The sequence below is a fragment of the Chelonia mydas genome, chromosome 3, assembly GCF_015237465.2.
Source record: "Chelonia mydas isolate rCheMyd1 chromosome 3, rCheMyd1.pri.v2, whole genome shotgun sequence".
In the NCBI taxonomy this organism is placed as follows: domain Eukaryota; kingdom Metazoa; phylum Chordata; order Testudines; family Cheloniidae; genus Chelonia; species Chelonia mydas.
Window position 1 is genome coordinate 102646603 of NC_057851.1, and position 23295 is coordinate 102669897.

Consider the following 23295-nt stretch of genomic DNA (forward strand, 5'->3'; position numbering starts at 1 on the left):
TACTATTAGACCCCCACTTAAATAAGAATACTATCACCACTTCTCTCTCTCTCACACACACCCCCCCCCCGCCCCCCTTGTGTGTGTGTAAAGCACAGCTACGATTCATACCAAGGTGCTAGTTGGGTTAAGAAAAGTCTTTCCACTGTGAATCAGGATGGACATGGTTTGCCGTGAGCTACAACAGAATATTAAAACCTATTCTAGCTGGAAACTAGAGATAGGAGATAGCATTTGCAATACATATAATCCTGCTGCAATGAACAATTTTGAATACAGTAAATAGTGTTTCAGTGTAGGAAATATCTGGAGGAAGTGACAAAAGACAGAATTTAAGAGGGTTGAGTTTTTCTGACAAATTCTGACAGCATTTTAGAGTCAGTAAATTCATTCACTGAATAGGCACTGAATAGGAATATTTTTGCCAGAACTGACTGCTTAATATGGAATTCTGCAGCAAACTACTGTAGTTATGAAAAATGAATAAAGAGCAAGTTACTGACGAATCCCTGGAATCCACTAGCTTTGAAAACTACAAGACAGCCACCAGAAATAGCTCATCTGCATTTGAGCCTGTAAGAATCTAGGTTCTCAAGTATTCTACTATATGCAGGGGTGAAGAGGGAAGTCAAGTTATCCATTAAAAAATGCAAATTAACTAGGGCTGTTAAAACTGTTTGACTAAACCTATTCTGTGGTACTCAATAAACGTGTGACATGTGGACAATGAAGAAACTGTATGATCTTTATATCAGATAATTTATAAGCATGCCTAACTACTAGGGCATGATACTTGTTGAGACAACATAATTGGCATAACCCTCTGCATATGATCTAGACCAGGGGTAGGCAATCTATGACATACGTGCCAAAGGCAGCATGCGAGCTGATTTTCGGTGGCACTCACACTGCCCGGGTCCTGGCCACTGGTTGGGGGGAGCTCTGCATTTTAATTTAAATTTTAAATGAAGCTTCTTAAACATCTGAAAAACCTTATTTACTTTACATACAATAGTTTAGTTCTATATTAAAGACTTATAGAAAGAGATGTTCTAAAAACGTTAAAATGTATTACTGGCACATGAAGCCATAAATCAGAGTGAATAAATGAAGACTCGGCACACCACTTCTGAAAGGTTGCCGACCCCTGATCTAGGCTTTCTATATGTCCTTGAAAATAAAAACAAATTTTTGTCTTTTCTCAGGACTTGACAGCTCAAGAAAATACCATCAGCCAATTCTCACATAAGAAGTTCCCTGGTCCTCAAAGTATGGTCGTGACTACAATAAAGGATGTACCGAAAAATAGTAGTCCAATTATAATACACCTTACTAATCATATGTATTCAAATATAAAAAATAGTCCAAATGCTAATTTAAAAGATAATATATTGTAACAAGAAATAATACTAAAAGCAGAAGTGTAACCTGAATTAGGATTCACTTGTAAGTAGAAAACCTGGGAACAGTAGGGGAGTGGAGAAAAGAAAATGGAACTTGTAGAAACATTGGGATCAGACAAGATATTTTGTTACTATTCAAAAAGAAACAATTAACACAGGTCTACTGGATGTACCAGCACACAGAGTATCAAACTATTAGTCCACCATAACTATTAGTCCAACATAACTCAAACCACAAGACCTTAAAAATATGGATCTTAAATATACACAGAAGCGCTAGAGAAAGTAAAAACTCAAAGTATTAAGGTCTCAGTTTTGAAAAAAAATCTGACAAGTTCATTTAACCTACTCCAAGAAAGAAAAGCATAGTTGAAAACATACAATATAGTAGTGTTATTGCTTTCCCCTCAAGCTGCATTTTTACACAGTGATAGGGAAGATTACTGCTAGTTTCAGGAACATTACTCCTGGGGGAATTCTCCACCACTGGACACATGCAGAATTCATGTCCCCTCCTCGCCCCAGATGTTTTTTTTCCTTCACAGAATATAGTTCTGCTGGAGAGGTGCTGCAATTACACCTTTGCCCACCAGGGGCTACTGTGGTGCCAGAAGAGAGGGCAACCAGCCAACAGAGAGGGAGGGGGAGGCTGTGTTCCTCACAGTGCCAGGTGAGGAGGCACAGGACAGTCAGAGCAGGGCGCACAGGACTGCTGGGTGGGGGTGTCACAGACTGGGGTTCAGAAGGGCCGGGGGGGGGGGGGAGGGAGGACACACCACAGACTGAGGCATAGGCTCAGGAGCTAGTAATTGCTTTGAGGCAGGGGCTGAATGGGAGGGGGGCTGCAGGGCCACATGGGTATTGGAGGCAGATGTACCTGTCTCAATGGGAAAGGCTAGGGGTCAGCCTGGGTCTGCACTGGGGAGGTTTCCCAACTCCCTAATAATACTCCTCCCCCAAATTCCTGTTTCTTACTTGTCCCACCCACACTCAACAACCCTACAAATTCACCTCCAGGCTCCTTCCCTCTCAGTCAGCTCCTCCGTTACCCCTGACTCCTCCCAAGCATTTTCATTGCTTCTGCAGGGTGCAGGAAATAAGTTTCTGAATTGTAGTTTAAATGAATTACTCAAAGTTCTGCATTAATATGCCTGGTAAGGAATCAATTTGTCAAAAAAAACCATTTCTTGAATCTTTTTTTATTTTTTTGGTCTGTATTGTTACAGACATACTTGCTGACAGGTATTTTGAAATAAATGACTAAAGTAACTGAAACTGGCATTATTATATTGTGTTATTTTGACAAATAAAATACGTAGAATTTTAAAATATTGTCCACAAAATTTTTAATTTTTTGGTGCAGAATTTCCCCAGGAGTAGAAAACGTCAGTTTTATACTGCTATATATTTCGTTTAGGGACACATGCAACTGTTCCATCCTCTCCCTCCTGTCACAATCTTTAGCATTTTCCACGTCAGACTTAGGTGATGAGCCTGTCACAGCCGTGCTGCAGATTATGCAGTTTTAGCAGGCACCAATTTAACAGAGAACTGCAACAGAGGTGCGCTTGATAACTGTGTAGAGCGATACTTCGTATTCCTGTCCTTTTTCTGCTACTTATTCTGTCCATAGTGAAAATGTAAATCTAAGCTGACCTAAACTTTAAGCTTTTTTTTTTTTTTAAATTCCACAACGTCAGGCAACACTTGAAGGATAACATAAGACATTTATACCTGGTTGTGCTTCACTAAATGGAGCCCAAAAAGGCCCAGGTCCAGCAAGAGGTCGTTCATTATTCCCTCCGCTGGGATGGCGGTTGTGCTTCCTCCATGTGTGTGGAGAGGTTGGTGGGGACTGCTGTGGTGAAACAACTGGAGATGTGGACTCCTAATAAAACAAAGGAACTTTTAAAAATTTTGTACTATATCACTAAAATCATAAAAACCTATCTAAAAACCATTATTTCTAAAAACAACTGTTCAGTAGATTTAAAATATTCCTTTTTTGGAAAAGGGAATACTTATAACAGTGACAGAACAGCAGGAGTTAGGCACAGTATAATTGACACTGGATATATTTTTCGGCCACCCAGAAGTGCAAATCCATCATGATCTGGACCCACAACATTTTTGAGGGACAACAATGGGGCCAAATTACACTGGTTTTGCAAACACATGAATATGAAAGACTAGGTGACCATAAAGCTCTTTCACTTGTGACAGAAGCTGCATTTGAACCCAGGTGTTAAAAGATGAAAGGTTAGTAACTGCATAACCCACTATCCCACCTAGCTCACGCCAAATAGGTTATATTCAAGCAGTTATTTCCATTTCAAAAGCAAGTTAGAGGTAAACATACAATTTTAAATTAGTAGGCTACCGATATTTAACTTATTTGAAATAATTGCATCTGAATGTTTTTAAACAAAAAGAAAAGCGTGACTATCAAAAACATAGCTCACTATTGGTCACACTCATATAGTGGCTATGGCATCAGAATACTTCTGAAGGAGAGTTTTATCCTGCCCAGAACACAAGTGTGTTCACAGCTCAGTTCCCACTGAACAAGGACAGATGTTGGATCATATTAAAGAAGTTCTGTATTAAAATCAGAAATGAGTTTGATTCCCCATAGTTTAAATCCCAGAGTATTACTAATTAAGAGGTCTCTTGGTTTTTGGTACTGTTTCTCTCCCTCTATGTGTGAAACTTGCAAGTTGCTAATTGTGTTAGTACAAGACAGAGTCTGTTCTCAAAGCAATTCTTTGTAACTACTCACACAGAGAGAGACTCAAAGCAATACTCTGTAACAGAAACAGCACCCAGAGACTCCCCGCCCTTTTGCTGTATTCATCTCGCTTTGTTAACAATTGTGATTAAAACAGAGACAGAGGATGTATGTGGATAGATGCTTGGTGTGGATAACAACTGAATGATCAGGGAGGTGCCAGCCTAAGAATCCAGTGTCCATCGGCTGAAGAAGGCGTCAAGTGGAAATAACCAGAGGACCCCCGGAGGGCAGACTGGAATCCACCCAACAGCCTCAAGAATGGGAGAACCAAAGAACAAGATAACATCTAGCAGCACAGAGCCATCAGGAACGTGCCATCTGCTGATTGATTCAGCAACAGCAAGATGAAGCAATTCCAATAGACTGGCACAGGAAGAAATTCCTATAAAAATGGACTCTAGAAAGTGAGAACTTTGGGGTCTGATTCTGCAAACCAACTTCCAGGAGCATCAGATGAGCATCTGACAAGACCCTGCTCCCTCCTCATGTCCAGGCCACCCGGCCAGTGGCTTGGCATGAGCAACTCTAAGGCTGGTAACTATGATAACCTTGCAGAACCTGTGTGCGTGTATGAATGAATGTGTTAATAAATATGAAATTGAATGGAATATTATAGCTATAACTAACTTACCATGATTCTTTCTGTATTCACAACAAATGTGGCATTTTGCCTTTTCCACTTTAATAAGATCCTGCTGGTTTTTATTTTATTGGTATAACACAGGAATAGAGGGTCACGTGTAATCCCTATGTGAAGTCAGGCTTTCTAAACAGATATTGTCAAGTTGCTCCCTTTCTCCAAAAAGTAGCATGCAGAAAATTGAAAAACATGCTCTCTACAGCTCTGTCTTTCCATTAAAAAAATCTTAGAACTCTAACCAAACTATCTAAAAGGCCTTTGTTAATAAATTCAACAGGTGCCTTGTATACGAATTATGTCACCTGCACTTATGACTACAGTAGTTTAAAACAGCACACAACCTGTTGCAGGGAACAGGTTAAGACAGAAGTTATTTACTCCCTGATATCTTGAAAAACAGCACAGAAAAAACTGAAATGCCCCTTTAAATAATGCTTTAAGAAACGAGGAAGATTTTTATTAATTAATAATGGTGTTTCCATATTAACTAGCCCATATAGCTACAGACAAGGTCCAACCTCCCATGTAGCCAGTTTAAAGGTGAACTGGTAAACAAAAAAGAGTGTGCTGTTCACTATCCTTTTTGATCTATAAACAAACAACACTATAATGACATCAAAGAAAGGTGAATCAGAGAGCAAAAAGCTTAAAAAACATCAGTACCTGATTTCAGTATAAGACAACTGCACACTGAGGCACTTTATATATTAAATGGGCAATAAAAGTCACAAGTTTTCTTTTGCTCTACAGTTTACCCTTGAGGCAGCAAAATTAATGTTGAATAGATATATAAGCTATAATGTTAAAGCAGCTGGGGTCAGCTTCAGAAAGAAAAATATCCAAGAAAATTTTACCCAGAAATTAAAACAGGACATGCATTTAAAAAATATAGTTTGTCAACTGTTAAACCTGATGTTTGCTGGCCCAACTTCAAGACTGAATGTCTAGACTAGACTGAGCCCTATTGTTTGCGGGTGAATTAGACTATCCTAGTCTCAGACACTACCTTTTTCATCTTGCCAAAAATGCATAAACCAGTATGCTGTGAGAGTTTAATACTCTACAGTTATACAATTGATAGTGCAAGAATCCCAGACGCTTCCCATTCCTCAACACAGGTTTCAATCTAAACGTGATAATTTCACAACAGATTCTAAAACAAAATCTTTAGGGCCATGATTCATTAATTTCTACGCTGCTTGTTACAAACTGTTTTCTCATCCCTTTTCCTTTGGTTTCCATGTCCACTGGGTTACAGGCAGACCCTGTGTATCTGGCAGTTATGGTTTGCAATTTGGTTGCAAGGGAGGCCTGACATTTAATATCTCAGTTTTATCTTCACTATGAGCTACAAAAAAAACTTCCAAAGAAACATGGAAGGAAGGATAGTCAGTGGGAATCTATAGAGACAGCGTACTTAGAAAACTCCAGTTCAGCTACTGGGAAGTGAGCTTCCTTCTACACAATGAAATTTTGTTGTTTTTTATTAGTTTGTTTTTTAAAGTTAAGTTCAGAAGGAGGCGTTAGGTGGTAAATCTCTGAAGGACCACCTCCTGCAGAACCCCACCACAAATTATGGAAATTTTCAGCAAAAAGATATTCAGTTACAGGTCAAAAAAGGTTGAGCACAATTTCCCTAGCCGCTAGGGCCTTATCTACCTTGTGTGGGCTTCTTGGCCTGATGTGTAACAGATGTGTATATACAGTAGGCTCTTTTCCTAGTTGGATAATTGGGGCAAGGATTACCCCCCTTTTTGGGCTTCCTTTCCCCCTCCTCCAAAATCCCACAAATGACAGAATTCTTATAAGGTTTCATCCTGCCCAGAGAAGAACTTGTGGACCTCTTGAGATATAAACTATGGAACCTCCCTCACCATCTAAGCGAGGTCTAGGTAGAGTGGATAAAAACAGATGAATTTTTAAAATCAGATTAATTTAAATTTGATTTTTTTTAAAATTTATATTAAGTCCATTTTTCTTTTTAAAAATAAACCTGTTAATTAAACTAGAAATTATGACAAAGCAGCAACTGTGGTTCTTCAAGACGTGTCCCCATCTGGGTTCTCCACTTTAGGTGCACATGTGCCCCATGCATCTGTGATCGAAGATTTTCACTAGTAGTATCCATTCATTCTGCACATGCACTGCTGATATCCTCATGCACTGCACCGAGGCTATATGAGGCTACATGGGCAAACTACCCTCAGTTCCTTCTCTAATACTGAGCCTCAGAAGGAAGCCTTGAAGCAGAGAGGAAGGAGGGCAGGTAGTGGAGCACCCATAGCGGGGACATCTCAAAAACACAGTTACTGAACATGGTGAATAATCTCTTCAGGTGACTCCCACGCAGTACCTCCCTAAGGAGGAGGAAGCTTCAGAATTGAGTCCAGAACAGAGAAAAGAGAAAGTAAATAAGGAAGTGTTATTTACTCCTCATAATAGAAGAACTTGGGGTCACAAAATGAAATTAATAGGCAGCAGGTTTAAAACAAACAAAAGGAAGTATTTCTTTACACAACGCACAGTAAACCTGTGGAACTCTTTGCCAGAGGATGTTGGGAAGGGCAAGACTATTACAGCGTTCAAAAAATGACTACATAAGTTCATGGAGGATAGGTCCATCAATGGCTATTAGAGGCTAGGGACCATCCCTGTCCACCTTGCCTGTTTGCCTGAAGCTGGGAATGGGCGACAGGGAATGGATCACTCGATTACCTATTTTGTTCATTCCCTCTGAAGCACCTGGCATTGGCCAATATTGGAAGACAAGATACTGGGTTAGATGGACCTTTGGTCTGACCCAGTATGGCTGTTCTTAGGTACCATCATCTGCCTCATCCGATCTAAAAGTATCAACTAAGGCACAGTGACTGGAGAAGGTATGTTCCGAAGATCATGTGGCAGCTCTGTGGATCTCAGCAACTGAGACACTTATGTAGAGCCATAGATGTAGATTGTGACCTTATCACATAAGCTGATGCCCCAGCAGGGGGTGGAATGCGGGCTTAATACACTCCAAAATCCATTTTTCATAATCTTTGGCAGAAATTGCCGACAGATCTGAAAGTTCTGCTAACAAAACGAACAGTCTAAGATTAAACCATTTTGTATATCTCCTATCTAGATAGGAAGCCAGATGTCAGGAGGGTGTTCAAGTATGGTCTCCAGGCTGGAATAATGTGGTTTTGGAAAGAAAACTCTTAAGTAAATGACTGATTCAGATTAAACTCAGAAGACACTTTAGGAAGAAACCTGAAGTCTGGCTGTAAGGAAACTCTGTCCTTGTAGAATACTGTGAAAGGAGGGTCTGTCGTTAAGGCCCCAATCTCTCCAACTCTATAGGCTCTGTTCTCACTGGTACCGAAGGAGCTCCTCGCCTCTATGGTACCAAAGTCTTTAGAACAGAGTGTCTGAGGCTGCTGACCTGGTTGAGCAGCTAAGCCTTTTTGAGGTGGGTACCTTAGGAGGGAAATTAGAGCTCTTCTTAGGATCTTTAAAGATATCTGAGACTTTCCCCTTTCTAGGAAAGCGTTGCAATGAAGTCATAGGGGCACTAGAGACCCCCGGGGACTGATGTACAGGGGTTTTTTCTGACATGACTCCAAAGCACAGCAAAAGGAGCACTCCATTATTAACAGCTGCAGCTTGAGTTCCTGGTTATTTCGTGCCCTGGATTTGAGGGCCAAACAGAAGTTACACTTCCGTGGGATGTGTGACTTTCCCAGTCAGCAAACACAGTGCGCGTCACGGACTGGGACAGCCTTTTTACACGAGATAATATTTAAACCTTGGTGAACTGGAAATGCCTGTCACAGGCAGATTTCCGTGGAGGAAATAAAAATCTTTTCAGCAACCAGTAACTGCCTACAACTAACAAACTAAGCCCTGGTCAACACTACAAACTTATGTCAGTATAACTACGTTGCTCAGAGATGTGGAAAATCCACACCCCCGAACAATGTAGTTATGTCAACATAGCACTGTCTACAGTGGGAGTTATGTCTACGGGAAGGCTTCTCCCATTGACATAGTGCCACCTCTTGGGTAGGTGGAGTACCTATGCTGAAGGGAGAAGCTCTCCCATTGGCATAGACAGCATCTTCACTAAGCGCTGCAACAGTGCAGCTGCATTGTTGCAACACTACATGTAGACAAGCCCTAAGTAGAACAAACTCTGCATGAGGAATGCACATGCAGACATGATAAATTCTGTGGCAGGTTGATGCAGTTCAGAAGGAACTGAGGGCAGGTCGCCCATTCAGCCTGATATAGCCTTACTGCTGGGCACGATTATCAGCAGCACATTCGTGGGACAGACACACTGATAATAAAAATCTCCAATCAAAGGTGGGCTGCGTGGGGCACATGCACACCTGAAGTGGAGCATCCATAGGGACACTGCTCAAACAAGAACCTACATTAAGGCCTAAACTTATAAATTATGAAAATTACATAAAAATATGCTTTATCAGTTAATTAAATGGTGCTGCCTTTTTAATTACAGAATTTTGGGGGGAATGTAACTTCTTAGGCCTCCTCAAGCTTTAAATATATCACAATCTTATGTACTGCACTGCAGTATCTTATTATTTTCAGTCTTTATTCTTTTCCAAACATACATACTTTTAGTTTGTTCTACAGAAAAACTTTTGGTTTCAGTTTAGCTGGAAGTGCAGAGTATTTTCTACATGTGGATTACTTCATTCAAAGCTGAGAAATCAACCGGGAGTTGAAAAAGCGAGAAAACTTGTTTTCCTGGGAAAGGATGAGACTGAATTCTAAAACCGAAGGAATGGAGCCAGATTGTCAAAGGTATTTAGGGTCTTAAAGATGCAAATACATGCTTAATTATGATTTTCAAAAGCACCTATCCTGCTTAGGTTCGTACTCCCATAGATTTCAACTGGAGTTAGGCACCTAACCTGCTTTGGCACTTTTGAAAATCCTACTAAGCACCCAAATGCCTTTGAAAATCTGGCCCAGGGTGACCAGAAACAATCACTCAATTCACTACATTTAATAGTTCCTTTGTTTAATAAATCAGCTTTGAAGGCAAAATTTGTTTTGATAAACTTGTTTTTCTTATGCACCCATAATGTTTAAGGTAATTTTATTTAACTAAAATCGGGCTCTCAAACAATTACAAAAATAATTGCAATTAATCACAATTTTAAGCGCACTGTTTAACACCACCACCAATTTAAAATTATAAATATTTTTGGATTTTTTCCCTACATTTTCAAATATATTTCAATTACCACACAGAATACAAAGTATACAGTGCTCACTTTATATTAGTTTTGATTACAAATATTTGTACTGTAAAAAAAGATAATTGTATTTTTCAATTCATTTCATGCAAGTACTGCAGTGAAATCTCTATCCGGAAAGTGCAACTTATAAATGTAATTTTTTTTAAAAAAATAACTACTCAAAAACAAAACACTTAAAATTTTAGAGCCTACAAGTCCACTCAGTCCTACCTTTTGTTCAGCCAATTGCTAAAACGGTTCTCAACCAGGGGTACGCCTATCCCAGAGGGTATGCAGAGGTCTTCCAGGGAGTACATTTAGATATTTGCCTAGTTTTACAACAGGCTACATAAAAAGCACTAGCAAAGATAGTACAAATTAAGATTTCATTCAATGACTTTTTTATACTGCTCTACGTACTATATATTGAAATGCAAGTACAATATTTATATTCCAATTGATTTATTTTATAATTATATGACAAAAGTGAGAAAGTAAGCAATTTTTTAGTAATAGTGTGCTGTAACACCTTTGTATTTTTATGTCTGATTTTGTAAGCAAGTAGTTTAAGTGAGGTAAAACTTGGGGATACACAAGACAAATCAGACTCCTGAAAGAGGTACAGTAGTCTTGAAAGATTGAGAGCCACTGTGCTAGGACAAACAAGTTTGTTTACATTTACTGGTGATAATGTTTGCTGCCCACTTCTTATTTACAATGTCACCTGAAAGTGAGAACAGCTGTGTTCTACTTGATAATGACCCAAAGCTGTGCACTTTCATTTTCATCATCTGAATCAGACGCCACCCACAGAAGGTGGATTTTCTTTTTTGGTGATTCAGGTTCTGTAGTTCTGAGTGTTGCTCTAAGACTTTGACAGCATGTTTTCCATGCTTTGTCCCTCTCAGATTTTGGACACAACTTCAGTTTCTTAAACGTTGGATCGAGTGCTGTAGCTGTCTTTAGAAATCTCATATAGGTACCTCCCTTGCGTTTCATCATATCTGCAGTGAAAGAGTTCTTAAATCTAACATATGCTTGGTCGTCATCTGAGACTGCCATAACATGAAATACATGGTAGAATGTGGGTAAAACCACAGAGCAGAAGACATACAATTCTCCCCCAAGAAGTTCAGTCACAAATTTAATTAACACTTTTTTTTTTTTTAAATTAGCATCATCAGCATGGAAGCATGTCCTCTGGAATGCTGGTCAAAGCATGAAGGCATACAAATGTTTAGCATATCCGGCATGTAAAATACCTTGCAACACCTGCTACAACAGTGTCACGTGAACACCTTTTCTCACTTTCAGGTGACATTGTAAATAAGTGAGCAGCATTATCTCCCGTAAATGTAAACGAACTTATTTGTCTTAGCTGAACAAAAAGTAGAACTGAGTGGACTTGTAGACTAAAATTTTACATGTTTTGTTTATGAGTGCAGTTATGTAAAAAAAATTCTACATTTATAAGTTGCACTTTCACAATAAAGAGATTGCACTACACTACTTGTACGGAAGTGAATTGAAAAATACTATTTTTTACAGTGCAAACATTTGTAATAAAAAGTAATAAAGTGAGCACTGTACACTTTGTATTTTGTGTTGTAACTGAAATCAATATATTTGAAACTGTGGAAAACATCCAAAAATATTTAGAATACCAATTTAAATTGGTATTCTATTAACAGTGCAATTAAAACTGCGATTAATCACGCTTTTAAAATCAAATTTGTTTTGTGTTAATTGCTTTAGTTAACTGCAATTGACAGCCCTACTAATAAACAATTTTAAAATGCTGCTTTCATACCTTTAATTGAATTTCAAATTTCCATCTGCATACAGTTTGACACAAATCAAATACAAAAATCTAGTAAATAAAGTATGGCATTCACCACATTAAAACATTTAAAAAGTAAAAATCTAAATAGAAGTACATTAAGCTACATAATTGCTTAAATTAATGTGTATCGATAAATCCAAACAGCTAACAAGCAGTATTCAATTTAACACCCAGGGCTGGCTGAAAATCAACATGCTTTCATTGTTATTACCAACCAAATGTGAATGAACTAGAGATGTAAAATATTAAACAGTAAACTGTTAAGTATTAATCCTACCATTAAGCCACCCTAACCGTTAACCCCCTGCACGCAGGTCTTGAATTGGTTCTCCTGCAGCAGAGACCAACCCCAGCCCCATGCTGGCCAGCTTTCCCCAGCCCCCTTATCTGGGATTGCTAAATCTGATCAATCCACCTCTAGGCAGTCACAACAGTGATAGGGTATTGCCCATAAGTGCCGACTCCAGGGCTGGAGCACTCACAGGAAAAAAACATGGTGGGGGCTTAGCACCCACTGGTAGTCCCGCCGATCAGCACCTCCCACAGATCAGCTGTTCCACAGCATGCAGGAGGCGCTGGGGAGGAGCGAGGGCAGGGTGTGCTCGGGGGAGGGGACTGAATGGGGCAGGAAGAGGTGAGGCAGGGACTTGGGCAGAAGGGGTGGTATGGGGGCGGAGCCTGGAGTGGAGCACCACTCAGCACATTAGAACATCAGTGCCTATGGCCAGACCTTCAGAGTAGACTCAATAGCCTTTCATTAGTTAAAGCTATTAGAAAAGTGCTTTTTTGTTATGCAATTCGTTTTTACTGAAATGCCAAGAAGTTTTGACCAGCTCCATTACTTAGCAAAGCCATTGTTAGTCTCCAAAACCCAAGTAGATGTTCCTTCATTTCCTGAAAGACCCTACTATGATCTCATTATGAAGAAAAAACACCAGAGAGTGATCTACAGAATGCTCAGAAGTTTCATGAAGCTCTCCAGTCACCTATCCCTCCCCTTCCTTCTCCAAAAGTATCAACTGAGGCAGACTAGCTTCCAGAAGATTAGGAGTCTGTGCTATCTTTCTGGACTTTGGAGACAAATTAAGTGACTCAACATGTCCCTGTACCTTGGACAAGACACGAAAAGAACTCTGAGTAAGAAGAAAAGGAGTACTTGTGGCACCTTAGAGACTAACAAATTTATCTGAGCATAAGCTTTCGTGAGCTACAGCTTATGTTCAAATAAATTTGTTAGTCTCTAAGGTGCCACAAGTACTCCTTTTCTTTTTGCAAATACAGACTAACACGGCTGCTACTCTGAAAACTGAGTAAGAAGATAGTGGGGCCACATAACTCACTTGCCCCACAGAAATTAAATTGATAAAAAGGATCATGAGGAAAAACTGTCTCCAACCAGCCAGACAATGCCTAGACAGCTACTCAAATCTTAATGGGCGAAATCAGAACCAAGGAGGGAAGTCTCAAAGAGCTATGCATCTGCCCTTCAAATCACTGCCTGATATTCAAACTTGAAAAGCCACATCTGGAATGCAGATTTACAGAGCAGCCCACTTATCCCAATACTAACAGGTTCAAAGGCACAACTAGATTTTTATAGAAATAAGACTAGTACTTTTGAATAGGACACCCAACCCCAGACTGACTCTCTCTAAATCAAGAGAATGTCCAATATCACATTACAAACCTAAAGCCCTCCAGAGACCACATATAACTTCCAATGATGTACCAGATCGGACAGCATCTTCAGTACCAAGCTCCAGGAACCTTCAAAACCAATCCACCTGAGGGCAACATTTACTAGTCTGATCTTAGAGAGATTACACCGAAATAGATGCAAATCAAATAGGGAATCCCAACAAGTCACTGAAAACAGCTCTAAGTGCTAGGACTGTTTCTCTTCCAAGAAGCCACTTTCCCCTTCCTCAGATCATCTCCCTGCTTTGTTCCTTGTTCAATAAGGATGTCCATCAATGGAACAAAGGACTGTTTATATTCTAATGAGAGCTTTTCATACTGATCCACTGCAGGGAACCTGTAGGGATCAGATCTGTAGAAAAATCTATAGGTTTCAGCCTCTGGGATTCTTAGGAACAAGCCCTTGAGGCCTTCACCAAAAGAACAACCTTTTATCATTTGGCTCTACTCCCTCCTTAAGCTGAGTGAATACTGCACAAGGCTGAATGCCCTTTAAAGATATTCCTCTACAAACAGCAGGGATACTAAACATGTTAATCAGCTGTCAGTATTTTACCACAATGTAAGAGGTGTACCTTCTAAAGATGAAGCACCTATGCATCTCCCAATCAGGCCACCAACTATACTAACAGAAAAACATTTGTAGCTAGGGTAATATAGTGACACAGTTACTAGAAACTATCTAGACCACCAGAAAGAGGGAAGAAACTTGGAATGGATGTTCCAAAGCTGTGCTGGGAAAAGAATAGCCCCATTTATAACCGCTGTTTGGAACCACAACTGGTGTGCAAGATCCTAATGTTACACTGTCATCTAATGCAAATTTGTTGTAGGGATTTGCAGAAATAGTTTCACAAAGGAGAATCCTTTATTATTTGGGACATAGAGCATACAACAGTAATCCATATATTGTCCTTTATCTGTGGCAGAGCTTCCACATATGTTAAGAGTTGTACAAGTTGAGTTTCTTGATCATATGGTATGTTCATGTGTACATGTCATGACAATACAATACTTAACGTGCATATTTTAAGAGAGATAGGCACACTTTGAAAGCCAGTAAATATAATTTTACTAGACATAAAGTTCCTTGCACTAGGACTTGAAGGCACAAAAAACTCTTGGGTTTATGATTTTAAAATAACTGGCAACTTGATAAGTCTTAGATCAGAAACTGCAGCTGCCATTAAAGAGGAAATAAAGAAACCAGACACCATAACTGGGGTAGTGGACACAAATGCTATCTCAGCCAAACCTAGAAAAATGCCAGGTTAGGTCCATTAAGAATGTTATACCCATCCACAGGAGCAACATGCAGGAGAAGATCTGAGATTCTTCATTCTTTAATGGGAGACACACTCTAGGGGGCTGCTTCACACCTATCTGTCCAGAGCTCCAGGAAAGCTAGGATCATAACGGCCAAACTATCTTCTGCAATGCCAGTGCTGCTTGCCCTGCTCCTTTTATCACACGCTGCTCCCACTTTGAAAGCCGCACTGCTGCACACAGACTAAGCTGCTCTATTGCCAACATACCCCCCAAGTTTCTAGGTAGCAGGTCTCATCCCTACTTTCTGTGGATGTCTCAAGTCCCCTGATGGAGCCCAGGAGAAAGCATACAATGGGGAGGAAAATGGGAAAAATGGGAGAGTTAGAGTATGCACAGGAGTATGGGCCTAAAACCAATTTTCAATAGTTGCACTCCATATGACACCCTTCCTGGCTTTTATTTAGGAAGTGCATTCTATCTTCTAAGCATGGAGAAGAGAAAAAGTCCCAAACTCAACAAGCCAGGAAGTCCCTAAACAAGGAATTGTCAGAAGGCACAATTAAGTCACAGGTGTATTCTTTTGCCATTTCTCCTCTTTACTCAGCTTATCCCTTAGTAGGAGAATTAAAGAAAGTAGTGAGTAAAGGTTGGTCATGTTTACTGGTGGTGTTCTAAAAATCATCAACATACTAATGAAAAAAATCCCACTTTAATGCACACCAGTGTCTTTTTTGTTCTTATGCAAAAGAATCAGGAGCTCTAGTTACATCCTTGCAGAGTGATCTTCACCAAGAATTCACGCATGCTTGCTTTTACTGAAGTGGAATAGAGTGCTTAGGTCACTGAAAGTGTTTACACTCATTTCCTCAAAAACAAAACACAGATGTTGAAATAAGATGAATTAATTAACACATTTAACTGTAGAATCTGATTAGTATTTATGATGTTAGCAACGTTCTGGTTCTCATCTGTTGATTTAATCTATAAAGCAGAGTGCTAAACTACTGAATAGTAAGATACAGATAAATACGTTCCAAGGAAAGGTTAGAGCACTTGTTTCTTAAATAGTGTTGCATTTTTAAGGGAACGAGGAGGGGAATTATTTTTACCACACCCACCACCACGTCAAAAAGAACTGCTGGCTTGTCTTTGAGACAATAAATTTATATCTAGATAATTTATGTTTAATACATTACAAATTTGTTCATAGTCAAAAACTGGACATGTGTGAAGCCTGATTGCTTGGGTGTGTATAAATATATACTTTAACTAGAAGTGTAGCAATTTTGGAAGTGCACCTGCAGCACCTGTGAAATGACATTAAATGCCACCATTTGGGATCCAGGCAACAGATTTTAAATCTTTAAAAGCTTAGCTTGATTTGAAATAATTAGGAGTTGTAGTATCAATTATGAACTTAAACACTATATATTGGTGGTTTTTTTTTTTTTTTTTTTTATTAAGAGAACGAACCTACATAAACCAAACCAAGCTATCATGTGACCCCTCACAATAAGCCATAACCCTCATTCTCCCTTCCCACTCAATACTTCATCAGTTATCATTGGTAATATTTCCAGACTTAGATTTTAAGCAGATCTGAGCAGAAAACCTGTCTCACACCTCAGGTACCACAAACACAAGCACTGCATAACTGAAATAAATAATAATTAAGTTTTCATATATTTAGTTTCAGAGTAGCAGCCGTGTTAATCTGTATTCGCAAAAAGAAAAGGAGTACTTGTGGCACCTTAGAGACTAACAAATTTATTTGAGCATAAGCTTTCGGTTGCATCCGATGAAATGAGCTGTAGCTCACGAAAGCTTATGCTCAAATAAATTTGTTAGTCTCCAAGGTGCCACAAGTACTCCTTTTCTTTTTGCATTTATTTAGTAACACTTGCATGAATTTGTTTTAAAGAAGCTAATCCAAAACAATAGTGTAGTAACGCTAGTGGGACGCACACCACTATGATGGCACCATACCACGAATAAAATTCACTTAAGTTTTAGTTACCTGTTGATCTGTTGATGTACGTTGCTGGACTGCATCATGGCTCACAGAGCCTTTTTTTACTTGAACCCGGCCAGGTGGGGGAGGAATTACGCCTGAATATGCGGTTGAGTTATCTGCATCTGAAGAATACAAGGCTGTGTGTCTCGATTCCTGTTCATTCTTTGGAACAACAAATCTGGGCAGAGGGAGGTCCTTTACTGTTAAAACAATGATATATATGAATAGTATAGGGTATTTTTTATTATACAAAAAAGAATACTTAAAAATGACTTGCTTAAAATGTAGTTCTATTCTAAAAGATATCATGGAATTTCATATCTGTTGTCTCTCCATACTGAGTTTGGTGCAATTTACAAGCAAATGCATCCTGAGATTTTTTTTTTTTTTGGCTCCTGCTACACCACTGTAAAATTCTACATCACAAATCCTGTTACACCTATGGAACCACACAATTTTCTATATGGTTCCATGCATGCAAGATGACAGTTTGGTTCTGCAATTGTGACTTAGTTTATTCTACTGATATGCAAGAAAGAATTCAGCTACTTCTTGCATAAATATATAGGCTTGTTAATTATACTTTCTATTACAGTTTTGCTTACTGTACAAATTTAATCCATTACAAGTTCCAGGCATGCTTGAAAAGTTCTTAAAAGTCTTTGCACTTAGGGTGCTTCATCTATAGATCTAGAAGTTAAAAACTTCACTAAAGCATTTAGATATAACAATGCATACAGAGAGTAAAGTGGTGCCTTTTTTATCTTCACAGTAGAAACCATAATTCAGCCTTTGTTTCTCAAGACTTAGCTAAGTATTGCATAAACACATTTATTACTCATCCACTTTAATCTTGATTAATCTTTTCTACATAAGTAGCTAGTAAGCTATTTTACTATGATACTACCAAAGGATGTTCAGTTACAGTCAGACTTAGCAGTAATTTCATTATAAACCCATTTTTGAAGTCTACACATGCAACTTTACCAAGCTAAGAGGTACACAGCTTTACTCCGTCTCCCCTTGGAATAAATTTTGTTACTAGGCTGAGTGAGAAATAATCTTGTTAAATAACTCTGCCATCCCTCTAAATCCTGACCTGTAAATGGTCTTCCTAGTCCACTGCCAGTGAAGCCAAATTATGCAATTTGTTGCATAGCATACTTGTAAAAAAAAATTAAGAACTTACACACATTTGCAATCACAACTAATAATATGAGGGAATTAATGTTACGTGGATTAATTTTGCTGGTTCTTATAGCTATTTTATTAAATAAAAATTAAATACACTGGTGCTATTGTCATTAAAAGTAAACTAAATTCTTTATACAATTTGTTAGTTATTGTGTAGACTAATTTTTGTTTTGCTATGAATTTTTGTTTTGAATGTTTAATGTTCAATCTATATTTGAATATTACCCTTTGAATACATAATGCTTTAATAATTTTGTTAAATATAACCAAGGAACAACCCAACAGTTTAGTAAGTAGCATAATATGCTAACAGGGACACCAGAGTTCAAGCAAAACCTTTCACATTCTCACCTATGTGTGCACTCAGCATACTAAGAACAGCATGTCGACCTCAGTGCTAAGGTGGGGTGTGACCCACACTGAAAAAAAAATACCATTTTAAGCTTCAAATACTTCTCTTCAAACTTCCTCCCACCCTCACCTTGCCTTCATCCACAAGAGCAAAGAAATTCAGTGTAAGATGACTTTGTTCTTTGATGTTGCAATACTTAGGGTTTGCATGCTCATCTAGAAGCCCCTCTAATAGCTAAATGACTAATCTCTATCCTGTCCTGCCTAATTAATTTTTATTTTTGCAGGAGACCGTTTCCCACACCACGGTAACAGAACAAACAAGTGACATGAATTCACAGTGACTATCTGCTCATTTTATAATTCCCAATTAGGCAGTTATCCATGAAAATGTCTTTCCAAATTAAGTAGCAACCCAAAATTTACTTCGCTAATTCCAGCATAGTAATTAAAGCAATACAAGTATTGTCATTTTATACAAATACTTCAGAGGCATATATTACATGTCCACAAGTGCTTAACTATAAGTCTTTTTCAATCTCTCTCTGAACTAATCAAATCAGCTGAGACAAGAATTATGCTCGGTAGACACTAACACTAAGCACTCCAAACTTGCCCAAATCGACTGTAGCTCAAGACTTGAAAAACCCACTCACACAGGCCAAATGGACGTATTAAATAGGAAGGGGACAGACCAGGACAGTCTGGTGCAGCACACAGAGGTGGGGCTGACCAGCAGGCAAAGTAAGGAAAAGGGACTGCTGGATGGTGGAATAGGGCTCTCCTCCCATTCAGCAGTTCATGTAAGGGGGGGGGGGGGGGGGAGAGAGAGAGAAAGAGGAGTGGGCTCAATATTCCCTTCAGCTAGAGAGAGGCCGCATAGAGGAGCAGAGAAAGATGAATGAGTGAGAAAGTGAAAGGGGGAAAATGAGGAAAAGAAGAGAATGTTAAAAAATAAATGAGAGAATAAGGAAGGATAGTTAGTAAAAGAGGATGAAGAAGGTGGGAGGGAGTAAGGAGATAAAAGTGGAGGAGAATGTCTTCAGAGGACATAAGCTCTAAGAGTTATTGGTTTTGCAGAGAGAAAACATTGAGGGAACATCAGCCCCAGCATTTAGTGTATGTCTATGCTTAAAACACTGTAGTGGCTCAACTGCAGCACTTCAGCATAGGCACTACGTACGTCAATGGAAAGGCTTCTTCTGTCAGTGGTGGGGATCTACCTTTCTGAGAAGCTAAGCATTATTTAGAGCAAAGGAAGAATTCCCCCATTGAACTAGCACTGTCTACACTGGGGTTAGGTTGGATTTCACCCTCCAGAAGGTATGTCTACACTACAAAATTAGGTTGATTTTATAGAACTCGATTTTTAGAAATTGATTTTATAGTCGATTGTGTATGTCCCCACTAAGCACATTAAGTCGGCGGAGTGTCCTCACTACCGTGGCTAGCATCGACTTACGGAGTGGTGCACTGTGGGTTGCTATCTCACAGTTCCCGCAGTCTCTGCTGCCAATTGGAATTCTGGGTTAAGCTCCCAATGCCTGATGGGGCAAAAACATTGTCGAGGGTGGTTTTGGGTACATGTCATCAGTCGCCCCTCCCTCCATCTGTGAAAGCAATGGCAGACAATCGTTTCGCGCCTTTTTTCCTGGGTTACCTGTGCCATACCACGGTAAGCATGGAATCAGCTCAGTTCACCTCTGTTGTTGTTAGCATTGTAAACACCTCGCGCATTATCCTGGAGTACGTGCAGAACTGGGCTAAGAGACGCCAGCACGAGGACAATTGTGATGAGGACATGGACACAGACATTCCTGAAAGCACGGGATGTGGCAATTGGGACATCATGGCGGCAGTGGGGCTGGCTGATACAGTGGAACACCGATTCTGGGCCCGGCAAAAAAGCACAGATTGGTGGGACCGCAAAGTGTTGCAGGTATGGGATGATTCACAGTGGCTGCGAAACTTTCACATGTGTAAGGCCACTTTCCTTGAACTTTGTGAGTTGCTTTCCCCTGCCCTGAAGCCAGGAATACCAAGATGAGAGCTTCCCTGACAGTTGAGAAATGAGTGGCAATAGCCCTGTGGAAGCTTGCAACGCCTGACTACCGGTCAGTTGGGAATCAATTTGGAGTGGGCAAGTCTACTATGGGGACTGCTGTGATCCAAGTAGCCAACACAATCACTGAGGTTCTGCTATCAAAGGTAGTGACTCTGGGAAATGTGCAGGTCATAGTGGATGGCTTTTCTGCAATGGGGTTCCCTAACTGTGGTGGGGTGATAGACGGAACACATATCTCTATCTTGGCACCGGACCACCTTGCCAACCAGTACGTAAACCGCAAGGGGTACTTCTCAATGGTGCTGCAAGCACTGGTGGATCACAAGGGACATTTCAACAACATCAGTGTGGGATGGTTTGGAAAGGTGCATGATGCTCGCATCTTTAGGAACTCTGAGCTGTTCGACCAGTTGCAAGAAGGGACTTACTTCCCAGACCAGAAAATTACTGTTGGGGATGTTGAAATGCCAATAGTTATCCTTGGGGACCCATCCTACCCCTTGCTCCCATGGCTCATGAAGCCGTACACAGGCAGCCTGGACGGTAGTAAGGAGCGGTTCAACTATAGGCTGAGAAAGTGCAGAATGGTGGTAGAATGTGCCTTTGGACGTTTAAAAGCTTGCTGGCGCTGTTTGCTGACGAGGTTAGACCTCAGCGCAACCAACATTCGCATTGTTATTGCTGCTTGCTGTATGCTCCATAATATCTGAGAGAGTAAGGGGGAGATATTTATGGTGGGGTGGGAGGTTGAGGCAAATTGCCTGATGACCAACTTTGAGCAGCCAGAAACTAGGGCGATTAGAAGAGCACAGCTAGGCGCACTGTGCACCAGAGAGGCTTTGAAAACCAGTTTCATGACTGGTTAGGCTATGGTGTGACAGTTGTGTGTTTCTCCTTGCTGCAAACCCACCCCCTTTGTTGATTTTAATTCCCTGTAAACCAGCCACCCTCTCCCCTTTGGTCACAGCTGGCAAAGGAAATAAAGTCACTATTGTTTTGAAACCATGCATTCTCTCTTTATTAATTAAAAAAAGTGAGATAACTGACAAGGTAGTTCGGGTGGGATGGGGTGCAAGAGGAGGGAAGGACAAGGGCACATTGCTTATTGTAGCAACACTACAAATCAAAACTGTTTGAATGACAGCCTTCTGTTGCTTGGGCCATTCTCTGGAGTGGAGTGGCTGGGTGCCTAGAGCCTCCCCCCCGCGTTCTTGGGCATCTGGGTGAGGAGGATATGGAACTTGGAGGAGGGCAGGTGGTTATACAATGGATGCAGCGGGGGTCTGTGCTCTTGTTGGCTTCCATGCAGCTCCAACAGACGCTTCATCGTGTCCGTTTGCTCCCCCATTAGCCTCAGCATCACCTCCTGCCTCTGCTCTTCGCGCTCACTTAATGCTTTCCTGGCCTCTGCCACTGAATGCCTCCGTGCATTAAGCTGTGTCATATCAGTGCGGGAGGTCTGCATGAGCTCGGAAAACATGTCATTGGGAGTGCGTTTTTTTCACCTCTCATCTGCGATAACCTCAGGGACGGAGATGATAGGGGGAGCATAGACATTTGCACCTGGGGGAGATAAAAAGGGAGAGTAAAATTTAAGATGATACATTTCTGAGAACAAAAGGGAGACTTTCACAGTGAATCAAGCAATTCACAGCAGACAGCACATGTGCTTTAGGTACAAGGTTGTATTTTGCCTTTTATATTGAGTGCCTGGCAGTATGGTGACACATCACAAACGGCTGGGCAAAAGAATTCTGTTTCCAGGCAGCCATGGTAAGCCTTTTGGTAAGCGGGGTTGGCTTTTTACGCCTTCATAACATGTGGGAATGGTTTCAAACTGCAGCGCCATCCTTTCCCACAGCAAGCAATGCCCGCTGGGTTTCACATTTAGAAGGAGGGGCTGCGGTTTTCAGGTGGATGTGCAGCACACACCTCCCCCTCCCCACCGTGTAGCTATTCTCTGGGATGATCCCTTTTAGCCAAGCGCAAACAACCCAGCATGAATGGGGTCCTTTTACTTTTCCCTTACAAAAATTCCCATTTCAACCAGGTGACCATGAATGGTATCACTCTCCTGCGGCTAACACAGAAAGATAAAGACCAAATATTGCTTGAATGCAACCAAAACCCAGGACCATTCGCTGCCATGCTTTGTGCTGCAATGATTCCAGACCACTTGCTACTGGCTTGGCATTGTAAAGTGTCCTACTGTGGAGGACGAAATAAGGCAGCCCTCCCGAGAAACTTTCTGCAAAGACTTTCAGAGTACCTCCAGGAGAGCTTCATGGAGATGTCCCTGGAGGATTCCCGCTCCATCCCCAGACATGTTAACAGACTTTTCCAGTAGCTGTACTAGCCGCAAATGCATCCCAATTCTTCAGGGCAAATCAAACATTAAACACTATTGCTTTTAAACCCTGTACTGTAGTTACAAATGTGCACTCACCAGAGCTGCCTTCTCCAACTTCAGGGTCGGGAATCCCACCTTGGGAGGGTACTGGTTCGAGGGTGATGAAGAAGGTCCTGGCTACCAAGGAGAACGGATTCACCGCTTGCCTGCTGCACATTCTCCTCCTCTTCCTCCTCCACCAAATCCCCCTCTCTGTTGCATGAGACTCCCCCTTGCAGGTGTCCACGGACAGTGGTGGGGTAGTGGTAGGGACCCCCCCTAAAATGCCATGCAGCTGATCATAGAAACAGCATTTATGGGGCTCTGACCCAGAGCGACCGTTTGCCTCCTTTGTCTTTTGGTAGGCTTGCCTGAGCTCAACTTTC

General features: G+C 40.6%; 1 protein-coding gene across 18 annotated transcripts in view; it reads right to left on the reverse strand.

Annotated features, from left to right (window-relative positions):
- REPS1 (RALBP1 associated Eps domain containing 1) overlaps window positions 1–23295 on the reverse strand; it is a 109971-nt gene that overhangs the window by 60736 nt on the left and 25940 nt on the right. For 17 of the 18 annotated variants that reach the window (XM_037894883.2, XM_037894887.2, XM_037894881.2 and 14 more), the window contains exons 3-4: window positions 16914–17110; window positions 3138–3291 (exon numbers count right to left, since the gene is read on the reverse strand). In XM_037894883.2, coding sequence (XP_037750811.1) covers window positions 3138–3291; window positions 16914–17110 — 351 coding nt within the window. Of the gene's footprint in view, window positions 1–3137; window positions 3292–16913; window positions 17111–18455; window positions 18490–23295 lie in introns of those variants that run through there. The other variant, XM_037894892.2, reaches the window with a different exon arrangement.